General features: G+C 37.8%; 5 protein-coding genes across 5 annotated transcripts; 4 read left to right on the forward strand and 1 right to left on the reverse strand.

Moving 5' to 3' along the window:
- Positions 1–136: 136 nt before the first annotated feature.
- On the forward strand, positions 137–832 carry L201_006942 (uncharacterized protein; the record flags this gene model as incomplete). Its single annotated transcript, XM_066222653.1, has 5 exons — positions 137–236; positions 407–478; positions 548–586; positions 656–748; positions 804–832. The coding sequence occupies 5 exons, from the start codon at positions 137–139 to the stop codon at positions 830–832; spliced, it is 333 nt and encodes a 110-aa protein (XP_066078750.1).
- Positions 833–2,085: 1,253 nt separating this feature from the next.
- Positions 2,086–3,167, forward strand: L201_006943 (uncharacterized protein; the record flags this gene model as incomplete). The annotated part of the gene is made up of 3 exons (XM_066222654.1): positions 2,086–2,315; positions 2,606–2,946; positions 3,046–3,167. 3 exons carry the CDS (start codon positions 2,086–2,088, stop codon positions 3,165–3,167), a joined length of 693 nt encoding a protein of 230 aa, XP_066078751.1.
- Positions 3,168–4,603: 1,436 nt separating this feature from the next.
- L201_006944 (uncharacterized protein) lies at positions 4,604–8,756 on the forward strand (the record flags this gene model as incomplete). The annotated part of the gene is made up of 6 exons (XM_066222655.1): positions 4,604–5,111; positions 5,222–6,439; positions 6,541–6,776; positions 6,853–7,715; positions 7,815–8,139; positions 8,235–8,756. 6 exons carry the CDS (start codon positions 4,604–4,606, stop codon positions 8,754–8,756), a joined length of 3,672 nt encoding a protein of 1,223 aa, XP_066078752.1.
- Positions 8,757–9,930: 1,174 nt separating this feature from the next.
- L201_006945 (uncharacterized protein) lies at positions 9,931–11,364 on the forward strand (the record flags this gene model as incomplete). The annotated part of the gene is made up of 5 exons (XM_066222656.1): positions 9,931–10,104; positions 10,277–10,438; positions 10,559–10,997; positions 11,084–11,156; positions 11,241–11,364. The coding sequence occupies 5 exons, from the start codon at positions 9,931–9,933 to the stop codon at positions 11,362–11,364; spliced, it is 972 nt and encodes a 323-aa protein (XP_066078753.1).
- A 390-nt stretch (positions 11,365–11,754) lies between these two features.
- L201_006946 (uncharacterized protein) lies at positions 11,755–13,818 on the reverse strand (the record flags this gene model as incomplete). The annotated part of the gene is made up of 4 exons (XM_066222657.1): positions 11,755–11,825; positions 11,888–12,385; positions 12,456–13,620; positions 13,690–13,818. 4 exons carry the CDS (start codon positions 13,816–13,818, stop codon positions 11,755–11,757), a joined length of 1,863 nt encoding a protein of 620 aa, XP_066078754.1.
- Between the last annotated feature and the right edge of the window lie 1,067 nt (positions 13,819–14,885).

Consider the following 14,885-nt stretch of genomic DNA (forward strand, 5'->3'; position numbering starts at 1 on the left):
GGTAACGGTGAACGCCAACGTCAAAACACGCAATCTGTTCCAGGTTTGTTTGCCACCAGTCTATCTAGTCCTCATTCCTTTCTTTGTCTTATCGTATCTTATCAATTAAACAATCCATTAGATGCTTTGGAACATCATGCAATTATCATTCAGATCATTCATATTCTTCATATTCTTCACTTTATTATCTGTATCAGCTTATCAACTTAATTTACACAATATGGCTAACAAACAAGGTATGTATCGCTTTCATTCTGCTCCACTGGTTAAGGTATGAACATGGAAAAGACCATTAATTCGTTCTCACGCTTTTTCATGTCCCCCTGATCTACCTTGCTCATTTACCGCTTTGATCGACACTACTTAACAATCATACTCTTGCAACAATACTGATATATATCTTTAGTTATCGTTCAATTTAAGAAATCCTCTTCCGCAGATGATAGACAAAAAATAATCGGGGAATTGAAAGGTAAAGGTTCGTACAATAAGGCTTATTGACTTGTATGACGTTCCATATTGTTGACATTGGTTTTAATTGCTACAGGGGCTAGTATTGTTAATGACGATAACATCAATTCAAAAAGTAAGTGATTGTTGATCCCGTCTCGATCCAAGTTCCATATATACTGATCAACCGTTTGTTCCACCTCAGTCTTACCATTCATAACCGTCTCTTTACCAGAATCAGACTTTTCAACTCTTCAATCTGATTTTTCAGGTGACCATGCTGTAGTCGAGAATGTCGGTAAGTACGAAGCTTTTGTTGGTGTACGTCAGAGTGCTGATGAAGATCGTCACAGAGGCCGACCAAGAAGTCCGAATCCAATAAATCGCTTCGGCCGTGTAGTACCTTCGGAAGTCTGGTTGTGTGAAGTGCATCCTACACCCCTTCTATTGTAGTGTCATGTCAGATCTAATCATTAGAAATGAAATTGTATGCAAATGAAATATCAGTATAGATTTTTGGACTATACAAAAGCTATCATGGGTTGAATTCCTGTCCATGAAGTTTCCGTACCACCTGCTATGCTACCTTTGCTTTCCCCTTTGAATTCATCCCCCTGTTCCGTGCTCCCCTTCTTGGTCTGTCCCTCTTTTTGCCCTACTCCCTCATCCCCTCTACCTCCTGCGCTGCATTCTCCTCCTCCCCCCCCCCCCCCCCCCCCGGCCCCCCATCCTTCCCCTCCCACTTCCCGTCGGTCTCCTGTTCGCACATGTGGTCTAGACTAGCTGGTCGATCCTTACGTAAACCAAGAGAATAACCGGGCTGGTCAATACCCGCCTTAATTTCACTTGCTTTATGAGTTTCAGATTGTCCAAGGGACGCCAAAAGAATTGATGCGCGCGTCGACCTTCAGAATATTTCACTTTTGATTTTCTGTGGATAGAGTTCTAAAGACTGTCGGATTATTAGGTTGTGATTAGGTGTTTGAAGTAAGGTTATGCACAACAACAAGCAAATGAGTGTATGATATAGGATGCATAGATATATGGATGCATACATGTTGGAGAATCACTGTTTTCGCCGAATTGAAGGAACATACACGATGACTACAAGTTCCAAAGGGAGTTTGATTTTTACTATGTTAGGGGCTGTGCACGGTGTCGGTATTTTTGCATTCTCACGAATCGATGTGATTCAAAATCATTCATTATATTCAACATAAAAACACATTTTCACCTTCCTTTCTCCTTTCTCATTCTTTCATTTTAGTCTTCAAAACATAGCATCAACTTATTCTTAGCATTGCATCTTTATACATATCATCATTTGACTGTATCTTCCGATTATCTCATTTGGACGATTCGTAACGAACATTATTTACTCCCTATTTATAACGATATATATACACAGATACACCGATCATCGACACAACACGTTTTAATCAGATTCTTCCTTTCAACAACAAATCATCTCTCTCACGTTTACGAATCAGCTTGAATCCAGCTTTTACAAACTATCTAACGAAATAATAGACAAAAGTCAATATAGAATTTTAGCATAACATCGTTCAATTTCCACTTCTATCTATCAATTCAACAAAATCACTTATTCCCTTATATAGATAAACAAATTCAATCATGTCATCTCAAGCATCTGCTACTCAGGCGCCGTCAGGCTCAGCTTCAGGTTCAGCCGGTGCATCAGGATCAAGAAATGCTACATCATCAACAACATCAATTTCTATACCTGCTACAGCAGGTGCAGGTGGTATAACAGTAACTCAACCTCCTTCAACAGCAAGTGCAAGTTATTATAAGATTGCTAAAGATAGTTGGATCACTTTCGGTTGGAATATGACTAGTTTATAGTGAGTTCGGAGTGTACTTTGTTATCGTCAGTGAACCTCGACGATGGACAGGATATGAAATGTGTTCTGGTGAGAACAGGATACATTCCATTAGATTCAGGTTTGGTGGATAACCAACTAGGAATGAGAGTTGAATTAACGTCGAAAAAAGGGTTTACAAGCATATATACTGACAAACCATTTCTCAAATCATTTAATCCACTTTTCGACCGATTTTACTCTCGTCAATCACAAACTACATTCATCATCAACAATCAACGGTCAATATCAACTTCCGTTTCCTATTATAGCGTCCATCCAACATCATTAACGATAGTAGCATCATGTTCAGCAAATGGAAATGTATATCCAGTTGGACCTAATCCTACTGGATCATCTTCATCTGGAAATGGTTCATCAAATGGAAATTCAACATCTGCAAATGTTTTTCCTGGAAATACAACTCAAGTTGTATGGAATCCATATGATTGGGAACAAATTCCAGGTCAAGTTCCATTCGCAGAAGCTACATATGTTTTAAAAATTTACGATGAAAGAGGTGATGGTGCCGCTGTAAAAGGTGGCTACCTTTCTCCTTATGCTGGTACAAATTTTATGATGTATCGTCCGAAAAGTTATACAAGTCTTGGAGGTGAGTTCCTTTTTTGTTTACTTTCTTTTGCTTTTGATCGCTTTGTTAATTTAGAAATTGATACTGATGAACTGGATATCATGTTATTTATCTTTATAGACGGCTGGAAATGCTCGACTTGTTCAGACGCTTTGGAAACTCTGTCACGACCTGCTCATTTGACAATAATCACCAGTTTCATAATTATGATCATATCATTTTGGGGTATACTTAGACGATAAGGTGGTGATAATCTTTGATACAAGGGCTTAGTAAGGTAACTTTATGACAAGCAAACGACCAGAAAAGACTGTAACGGTGAGACTCTCGGTCTAAGCTGTAAGATGGCAGCACACATGGACAATATTTTTCCCTCAATTTTCAATCAGCATAGGTATCTTTCTGTATATCATTCCGTATCATGTTGTGTTCCTTATAATATCTTCACGTCTTTATGCATTATCCCTTTATGCATTATCCAATATCCAATATCCAATATCCTGACACACCCTATACATCACACTATCGATGTCGATGTCTCACAGAAGCTACTCACAGAAGCTACTGACAGATCCACATGAGACTCTAATATGCACTTCCACGATACCATACAGTTCTGGAGAATGAGATCCAGTAGTGAGAGAGATACGTGTACTGGAATAATAAAGCTTGAATTCTCTCGTAATATGCATCAAGTTAATGTTATTCAGGGTACAGTATATAGATGGTGAGTCTAGGCTAAATGGCTAAAGCTTTTGTTAGGCGTTTTGTTCGTTTTGTTCTTTTCTACCTTTTTACAATCTCGACGCGTTTCACAGTAATAATTCATTAACTTGCAGATTTACACCTTTTTCAGCAATGTACATCCATATTGCAGATTGATACACTTATGTATATAGAAAAGCGACATCCCTTTACATCAACGAATAACGAGCTTCCTTGTCATTTCACGATCCAATAGGTGAAACATCTAGTCTTCGTTCAGCCTGAAAGGAACATCTATCATCTCGGAGACCGATCACCTTTTCTAAAAAGTCTGTCTTCAACGAACCGTGCTCATCTCGACAATTCAGTTGATTACAGCATTTACAGACTTCTTATATCGATATCGCCAGTAAATTACCAATTTGGAACCAGCAATATCCAGCTACTGCCCAACTTCACGACATCCTCACGCCTCTTAACGCTTTCATCACGCTCTTTTAACTCAATCAAATCTTAACGATCCTCATACGCCCGACCTCTTTTTGTAGCTAATCTAGGACACCGTCTAACGCATAACTTCACTACCAGGGTAACCAGCACAGATAACCATTACAACACAGTATACTACGCAGCACTTGGCAAAGTCTATAGTGGAGTAATCACGCTTGACGCTTGATCTTCAGAACAAGAAATCACTTCGATTTCACAAATTCACAAGTAGAATATTCATTGGTATTAGCAAAATTGGGTTTCATTGCGGATATGTCATCACAATATTTCAGTAATCCTTGTCATATCTAATTACTTGTTCACTCTCACTAAATACAACATTCAGCATACCAAATATTGATAATCAATAAAAAGCGCAATTTCTTTCAAGCCCTTCGGCTAATCCCTTCACCCCTTCTTCCTCACCACCTTCTTCTTCGATTCTCTCGATACACCCTTCTCTCACACTCATATCACGATCATCATGCCTGGTAAATATGATGATGCACCATTACCATTCACATCTACAGCACCTTTACCTACACGTCGACAGACGTTATCCAATAACAACAAATCTGGTGGTAGTGGTGGTGGTGGTGGAACACTGAAAAGGGGTAAAACCTTAACAAGACCTGAGAGACATGTAGCACCTGTACCATTAATTGCACCACCACCTACACAATCATTTTCACCTAGTTCACCTTCAAATTTCAATAATGCTAGTAATACAAATAGTGGATTTAGTGATTATTTAGATTGGTGGAAATTATGGTCATATGCAACAACATTTTGGGCACCACCTATAGTTTTAAGTTGGTTTGGTATAAAAGAAAAACAATCAAGACAAGCTTGGAGAGAGAAAGTTACACTATGTTGGATTGCAATTATGTTAGGTGCTATAGTAGGGTTTGTAACTATGGGTTTACAAAAAGCTTTATGTCCCGATGGTGGTAGTCAAGGTCATTTATATGAAAGATTAGGTAAAAACGATTGTAAGTGAAATTATCTGTTCTCGACTTCGTTCTAATCTCCTTACTAAGATCATAGTATATGGGCAATATGTCCAAGATAGCTAACACTGGCTCTGTTCACAAATGATTAGTGACTCTAAGTATATCTGGCTTCGTTTTCAACGTTTCTAGCTCCAAAACGCAGGATAATGTCGATTTCTATGCTCTATCAAAGCAGATGCCAGGTCAGGATATAACCAACCTATTTTTACGTTCAGCATCAGATTATCCTCAGTGTAAAGCTACAGGCAAATATGCTAGTATGGCATATTGCAAAAACTCTACCACATCTACTACCTCGGCAAGTGGTACACTTCCAGATTGTCCATTGACCAAATTAGGTGACTCAACATATTCAGCACTTGCCATTCAGAATACATCAAAAATTGAAGGATACAGCTGGGAACAAGTTGCCGCTCTAAAGAATTATTTAGTATTAGATGGTGTGGTTTTGAATATGTCACCATATATGCAAGCTAATCCAACAGCTATATCAGGTGACGAAGTTGATAAAGCTATTAGACAAGTGATAGATCATCAAGCATCATCGGGGAAAGATGTAACAAGATTATTTTATCATCGAAAAGTACTTCAAGATGCTATTCCATGTATGCAAGCTAGATATGCAGCTGGAAGAATAGATAAAGTAGCACCTGGTTGTTTTGTTGCTTCTTTATTCCTTTATACATCTTTAGGTGTCATTTTAGGTGTGGTTTTAATTAGATTTGCAATGGCTTGTATATTTAATTGGTTCATGTCAGCGAAATTAGTTAGAGCACCAAGAGATTTAGGTAGAACAGCAATCAGTCCAGCTGTTATGCCTGAAGGAGCAAATTTATCTGTACATAATAAAACTGGTACAGCACCTTGGTCAAATGGTAATAGTTCAAACCCAAAAAACAAATTAGTTAATGGTAAAAAAATAAATGGATTAAATTCATCTTCAACAACTTTAGTTAATGGACAACAACAACAGCAAAATAATTCTGAACCATTGATATCTTTAGCTAAGATTGGAGCGGAATTATTTACAGTTTGTTTAGTTACATGTTATTCTGAAGGTGAAGATTCAGTCAAAGGTACAATTGATTCAATTGCATCAACAAATTATTCAGATTCAAGAAAATTGATTTGGGTAGTTTGTGATGGTATGATTACAGGACATGGTGAAAAACAATCAACACCTGATATATGTGTTGGTTTGATTGATGCTGATCCAAGATTTGGTAATCCAATGCCAATGGGTTATATCGCTATTGGCTCAGGTGCAAAGAGGGAAAATAGAGCTATGGTTTATGCTGGTCACTATGGTGAGTAAACGAATCATACCAAGAATAGCATTTTACTTGCTTGCTTGGTAGTTGCAACTGTGAGGAAAAGGCGCTAACATCGTATATGATCATTTGTTCAGTATCCAAAAATGGTCATCGTACACCAACAATAATAATAGTGAAATGTGGTATGCCATCAGAAGCAAGAGATAAGAAACCTGGTAATCGTGGTAAAAGAGATTCTCAATTGATTTTGATGAATTTCTTTTCAAGAGTCACATATAATGATAGAATGTCACCATTAGATTACGATGTCTTTAGAAAAGTACAAACTTTGATGGGCGTCACGCCGGATTACTTTGAAACCTGTCTGATGGTGAGTCTCCGATTCTGATCATTCTGAAGCAATGCAAATCTCTTTCGAACCCCCTTTGATACTAATGCCCTCCTAGGTCGACGCCGATACCAAAATCTACCCTGACTCATTACGATATCTCGTCAACTGTATGCATCAAGATAACATGATCATGGGTGTATGTGGAGAAACTCGAATAGCAAATAAACGACAATCATGGGTTACAGCAATTCAAGTTTATGAATATTTCATTTCACATCATTTAGTCAAAGCATTTGAATCAGTTTTTGGTGGTGTGACATGTTTACCTGGGTGTTTTAGTATGTATAGGATCAAAGCAAGAAAAGATACGGATAATGATTGGGTACCAATATTGGTCAAACCTGAAATTGTTTCTGAATATTCACAATGTGAAGTACATACATTACATCAAAAAAATTTATTATTATTAGGTGAAGATAGATTTTTATCAACAATAATGTTACGTACGTTTCCTAGAAGAAAGAATATTTTTTTACCTCAAGCAAGATGTAGAACAGTTGCACCTGATACATTTTCAGTGTTATTATCACAAAGAAGAAGATGGATCAATTCAACTGTACATAATTTAATGGAATTAGTCAGAGTTAGAAATTTATGTGGAACATTTTGTTTTTCAATGCAATTTGTTGTTTTTATGGATTTAGTTGGTACAGTGGTTTTACCTGTTGCAATTTGTTTAACAGGTGCTTTAATTATAAATTCAATTATTGATCCACCAAAAGATTTTCAAGAAGCTATTCCATTGTTATTATTAGCTGCTGTTTTAGGTTTACCAGCAATTTTAATTTTAATTACAACGAGAAAAGTTATTTATGTAGCTTGGATGTTATGTTATCTTTTAGCTTTACCAATTTGGAATTTTGTTTTACCAGTTTATTCTTTTTGGCATTTTGATGATTTCTCTTGGGGTGAAACTAGGTGAGTAAGAGTGTGATTTGATCTTATCTTATCTGATTGAACTAAATGAATAGATAAGACTAATTCGCTAATTCTCTCCAATTGTTTGTCCACTTTTAGACGAGTTGAAGGTGAAGTTAAATCAAAAGCACATGATGATAAAACAGCTGTATTTGATGGTACGACTGTACCTTTAAGAAGATGGGAAGATTGGGAAAAATCAAGATTAAGAAAATTACGTAGAGATGAAAAGAAAAGAAGAGAATTTGAAAGACAATTCGGTGTTGGTTTCCATGGTGATCAGAATAATAATAGTAATTTAGGTTTAGGTTTAAATCCACCTGGGAATGGACCAAGAGCAGCATGGACAAGAAGTGATTATGAATCTGATTCTGGTTCTGTATTTGGTAGTGAAGAAGATGTTTGGGGTGCTGAAATTGGTGGTGTAAGTGATTCTCCGATTTCTGTAACAGAGAAATCTGTTTTTATAATTACTTAATTTTGAGAAAATAATTTTAACGTGTCATTTCATTTTTTTAGTACAACGAGAATAATCCCGCTTTCCCACCACCACCTATCGCTTTATCTTCATCATCACATTATCAACAAGGATATCAGAATGGATATGGTGATCATCATAATGACGATGATGGTCAAACTTTAGGTATGGATGAAATGAATGCAATTTTAGATTCAGGTTTTGATGATCGACCACATCTGAATTCAAATCCAAATCTACCACAATCAAGTTATAAATCAAATTCAAATATACCTTCACCTTTACATAGACATCAACATGATTTTACTTCTTCTTCTCAACAATATATAAATGGACCAAAAACACCTGAAAATATGCCAACTTCATCAAACAGTGTTTCATCTTCGATTGAAAGTAGACCACAAGGTCATGGACATACTAAAAGGCGATCAGGTGGTTTAAATCAACAACAACAACAGGCAAGAAAATACGGTCCATTAGGTCCTTTAGCGGATAATGATCAAGATAATGGAAATGGGAATGATACGGGTTGGGGAAGTGATTTTAAAGGACGTAAATTATAGATTAGATACGAGACAGTAGTAGAGTTTCTTACTCTGGGATAGAATGTATATATATACAGTAAACAGTAAACACCGAGCAGTCTATAAGATAAGAAACATTATGAGGTAATGATTGAGTCTTGTAAATATCCTTGATCAATTCAGTCATTGAGTATACAACTTTACCGTTGTCGATTGATTGATCTAATTATCTCCTTCAGCTGATTCAGGTCGTAGATTTATTCTCCCATTGTCAAATCATACAATTTAGCCGAAGCTGTGATCAAAAAAAAAGTTGTTGCATTGATTTCGGGTCTTATTGATTTTTGATGAAATTTACCTCTCTGACGAACACCCATGTTCATCGATCGCTTCATAGTACATATATCCTCAACATTGTTGATAAATCAAGCCACATGTTGTTCGCAAGTTTACGATCCGATTACTAGTGTATCAATTCTTTTCTTGAACTCATAAACCATAAATAAGCCTCCACCGTCATCATTCTCATACAAGAGTAGTAGATGTGTTGACAAAATAGAGTCGCGATTGACTTACTGTAACTGTAATTATCTGATACGAATCAGGTCAGGCACAATCTGAATCGCTTTTATCTCTCTGTACAGGTAAGTGACAAAACATTGATCAAACAAAAAAGGTAAACAAAGTTCTTTTAGCTTACTTTTTCTGTTTCTCGTTTCTTATATTACTAGTACTAGTACTGTTTCTTGTTGTGACACAACATGTGATATAGCTCTCAGATACGATTCGATAATGACGATCTCACAAGACACCTCATATCGATTTTCTGCATATGAATGAGAAAGTAAAAAGCTTCAAGCAGGAAAGCCGGGTTCTCAGTCATATTCGCTAGTACGTCTAATCTGGACGCGATGATACATTTGATCATAGTCAAGAATTGATAGTTTCCATTGGATACGACAGCAGGATACAATATACAAGTCGGTTGGATGTAAACAAGTAGAGCTTTTGACTTGTTGAGTCGGTGTCAAGGTATATATATGTACATATGTATATAATAGTACTGTTTGGATAACACTTCTTTCTTTGACTTTTCGACTCTGATCATCTTTTTTTTTAGTAGTCCACCACCTATTTAGCACAAGCCACTATAGCTTTTGGAAGCAACTTGTCCAAATTAATCATCTCCGTTTCCATATATTAAACTACGAAGATGTCCCGAACTATCACTTTAATAAGTATTATAACGTTAATAGCTTCATCAATCAAATTAGTGAATAGTCAAGCTACAACAGGTAATCCATTATTTTTAGGATGTACAGCAAAATATTATTATCCTGATAATGTTTATGACGCTGGTACAACTGATGATGCCTTATCATGTGCTGTAAGTCTCTTCATCCGTGTTTGAACTATCTTTCTATCATTCCGTGATATATATATATATATATATAACATAAACACTTTCCTTCGATTGCGATTCCGGAAACTGCATATTCTATTACGGATATGATGTGATAAATAATCATAAATACTGAATATAATTATATTTTGTATAGGTAAGATGTTCACAGTCGAATCCAACTACATTTTATTCAAATTGGGCTTTAATCCCGCAAGATGTAAATAGATGTTACTGTACAGATACACCACCTGATGCTAGTGAGATACAGGAAAGTACAAGTCCTAATGGAGGTTGTGATGATGTTACACAAAGTACCGTGAGTTTGTTGGTTTGTCATATACACTATCTATAAAAAGATTTGCAATGAATCACGGTTTCCTGTAAGTTCATACAAAGCTAATCGATTATTGATTTGCGTTCTTCAATTATGTATTAGAATTACTTTACATCATCAACGTTTAATTTAATTTCATGTAAATCAACTCAAACTTCAACTTTTCAAGTTATAGTTGAAACTCCTGAATTATGTTTACAATCATGTAAAGGATATACATATTCAATTTTATCACCTCAATTAGATGGTTATCATTGTACATGTTCAGATTCAGTAAATGATTTAGGTCCACAAAATGTTAATTGTAATCAAAATATTTGGTTAACTTATCAACATGAAATTAATTCTTATGTTGGTACACCAAGTGGGTTTGTTAAACGACAACAAGCGCAAAAACAGAAGAAACGATTATTTTTAAATGCTTTGGGCCAAGGAGACGAACAATTTGAATCGTTTTGTCCAGTCGGTTTAAAAGCATGTAAATTATCTGGAAATGATGATGATTTCGCTTTTGAATGTCTGAACGTGAATACTGAATTGGGTAAGTAATTTCTATCTTACCCCTCACACTCAATCAAAAGAGATCTTTCATCTGATTAGACTTATTCTAATGATTCCAAATTACAGAATCATGTGGTGGATGTCTATATGGTGATTATGGGATTTCAAATCAGCTTCCACATCAAACATATGGTCAAGAGTGAGTTCCTGAAATCCCGATCTGTTTGCGGTGTCATATAGTCGTAAGCAGCTAATCTGGTTTCTTGTATTCCTCCACTCTTAGTTGTACTTCTCTTCCTGGTGTGGCTATGGGAGCTGTAACATGTACTTCAGGTGAATGTGTAGCTTATGCCTGCGAACAAGGTTACGAACTTGGATTGAACTCGACATGTATCTCATTGTTTTGATGTCTCGAATACCTCTTCGATCTCTCACTCGAATATACTCTTGTATATCTTATATACGTTGACAATGGACAATTCCCTATTTTACATATTCAATCATTTGTAGCTTTATAACAGTATTTCTTGTTGGACAATGTTGTATCGAATATTGGAATGGATAAATTTGTTCGTTCTACACATCATGTGAATGCGTTAGAATAAAAACTAAGTGCATAGGGAGAATAATGTCCAGTACGTATTCAAGGGATCTATATATAAGTATAACAATCACATCCGCTTCACAGCAACATATGATTACGGGATCTGCTAAAATCTCATCCTCTTCCTTCTTCCCTACCATAACACGCAGTGCTAAGATATTAAGGAGATCTGATTCGGATAGAGAATAGTAGTTTAGAAATCAGACCATCTTCTATATCTTCTTTTGGCGTTATCGCCGGCGAATCCAGATGGAGCGGCAGCACCTACGAAAAGGAAAAAAGTCAGCTATTATCGACCAGCCAGGAAACGGTAAATTCCAACTTACCTTCACCTGGGGCACTTGAAGTGGAGGCAGCGGCTTCTGAGGTTGTAGGACAGACACAAGTATCTCTGACCATCATACCTCTCTTTTTTGAAGGTGGGAGACTTCCTTCTCCTGGTGTTTGACCTTCTGGTGGACAGTCGCAAGGTGTTTCAGCTGGAGGAGGAACTACTTCGGTTGATGAGGTGGGAATTGCAGCTTCTGAAGTGGTTTCTAGAATAGATTCAGATGTAGTAGGAGCCGCTTCTGAGGAAGTTGGAGCAGCAGCTTCTGATGTAGTTTCAGGTGGAGGTGCTGGTGTGGATGATTCAGAAGTTGGAGTTGGTTGAGCACAATCATCTGTAGTGATGAAAGTAGTTGAAGTTACAGTAGTTGGAGGAATATTTCTTTTATAGTTTTCTCCAGGTTCTTCTGATCTCTTGTAATCACCTACGAAATCAGCTGGTGGGGTATTTCGTTTTCTGGTATCACTCGTATCCCAGTTACTTCCTGGAGTAGCACCTATGTCAGTAAAAGGTGGGAAAACGTTAGCGTCTAATTATCCTATGTGTCACTGAAGGATATATCTTACCTTCACCAGGGGCACTGGAAGTAGGAGCAGCAGCTTCACTAGTAGTTGGGCAAACACATGTATCCCTAATCATGAAACCTCTCTTTACAGCTGGTGGTAAACTACCTTCTCCTGGTGGTGTACCACTTGGTGCACAAGTACAAGGAGTCGATTCGGCTGGAGGAGGAGCTGGAGCTGAGGTAGTTGGAGCAGCGGCGTTACCAGTGGTAGGGCAAACACATTCACCACCTCTACCGATAAGACCTCTTCTTCTGTTATCATAGTTTAATGGGACTGAGCCATCATTGAGAGCACCTTCACCTGGAGTAGATTGAGTTGGGACAGCAGCTTCACTAGATGAACCTTCAGGTGGGCATACACAATCAGTTGGAGTTGGTGCAGGAGGTGGAGGAGCGGCGGTACTTGAAGGACAAACGCATTCACCACCTCTGACTCTAAGACCTCTTCTTCTAGTATCTGAATTGATTTGAATAGAACCATCGTTGATGGCACCTTCACCTGGAGAAGATTGAGTAGGAGCAGCAGCTTCACTAGTAACGTCTTCAGGTGGACAGTGGCACTCTTCCTCTGAAGCTGAGGAAGTAGGAGCAGCAGCTTCGCTGGTAGTTGGTTGAGGTGGTGGGGGTGGAGCAGTAGTTGTTGGAACGGCGTCGGATGAAGAAGAAGTTGGACAAATACAATCACCACCTCTAGCTCTAAGACCTCTTCGTTTTCGTCTAGTGTCGGAGTTGAAGGGTACTGAACCATCATTGATAGCACCTTCACCGGGAGATGAGTGGGTAGGAATAGCAGCTTCAGAAGTTGTTCCTTCATCTTCACATGTGCATTCTTCATCTGTGGGTGAAGATGTTGGAGCAGCAGCTTCTGAAGTTTGAGATGGTACAGCACATGGTGTCGTAGTGGTTGAAGTGACCCAGACAGTTTCAGTTGATGGAGCAGCAGATCTAGCTTGTGGAGTATAAGCAGGTGGAGTATAAGTAGCTGGAATATCGGCAGTTGAAGAAGGTTGATCAGAAGTTGGTACAGCAGATCCCCAAGTACAGGTTGTACCAGCAGCAGCACAAGAAGAGGATAAAGTTGCACAAACAGCAGGAGCGGTTTGACCTGAGGTCATAGGAAGACAACATTGATTGAAGTTTTCATCGTTTTGATCCATACCAGCACACTGTGGAAGTAAAACAGGTTAGCTTACCTTTATAATCGAGCTTGGAGTCTGATATGACGAAGTACTTACACCGACGTTACAGTATCTGTAGTAGTAATCATATGGAGACTCAAGGTAGACATAGTAATAACAAGCTTGAGCTACTCCTAAGACCACCAAGGACCCAAATATATAGGGCAAAGAGAAGAAATTAGGCATTTTTGGAGCCTATTCAGCTATATGCCAATTAGCGGAAGAGCTGATCTGATTTAGGGGAGAATTAAGAATAATAGGATGTTATCAAGAGAATGTAAAGTTATAACAGATGCGAAGTCAAGAAAATATGTTTGACAAGTAGGATAATTTGATAAAGATATTAAAAAAGAGATAAAGATAGTTCTAGTCGATAAAATAATTGATCTATATATGTTCTCAAACACGACGAGGAAACAAAGAAATAATGAAAGCAGTTTTTGTCTTGTTCGTCGATAGTAGATGGGAAAATCAAAGTTATGTGGAGAGTAATCAAAGTGATTACAGCTCTTTAAGTGTATGCATATGCATTTCCCCTCTGTGGGTAACGGACTTACCTTTGTTCTTCCATCCTTTCAGGGTATACTAACATATCCTTCAACATTTTCAACGGGGTAGATGGTGAAAGGAAAGGAAGGAGAACTATCCAATATAGCTGTCTGGTATTTAAAGGTCCTTTATATGTCTTTTCTCGGTGAAAGGAGTTGATTACACGACTATTGTTCCAACGGTATCACACAACGTAGATGCTGGAATGGTCCTTCAAGTGGTCGAGGTATCAAGGCTTAATGAGATCTCCGTATCCGTATTGATGAGCATGGATTAATGGAGCAGGATGCAGAGAAATTGGATTCCCACATCTCGCTACATCATTGATACCTCTGAAGGCGTTTCAGAGAAAGTCCTCCGATTTTACGTAGAAGGTGGAAATACCAAATATGATAGATTGATTAATAGCGGACTGTTATGACCTCCAAGGACTTCCACTCTGAAATATCTGTACATGTTATATTGACCGATAGTTGGGAGAGAGTGTAGGTGAAATCCCAGGTGAGAAAATTTGCGATATCGCTCAAAATTTGCTGGCAAGTTTTCTCCAAATCATCAAGTCAAGGTCGTTACATACGAAGATGCATATCCATATACTAGAATGGGATTGTAGACGTTATACGAGTACAGAGTAGTAGTTTGCCAGAAAGCCTATCATGCTCACGATCAATTACGTCATTGTCGCTGTCCCGTCGACGCGTCGT

The sequence above is a fragment of the Kwoniella dendrophila genome, chromosome 9 (assembly GCF_036810415.1).
Source record: "Kwoniella dendrophila CBS 6074 chromosome 9, complete sequence".
NCBI lineage: Eukaryota > Fungi > Basidiomycota > Tremellomycetes > Tremellales > Cryptococcaceae > Kwoniella > Kwoniella dendrophila.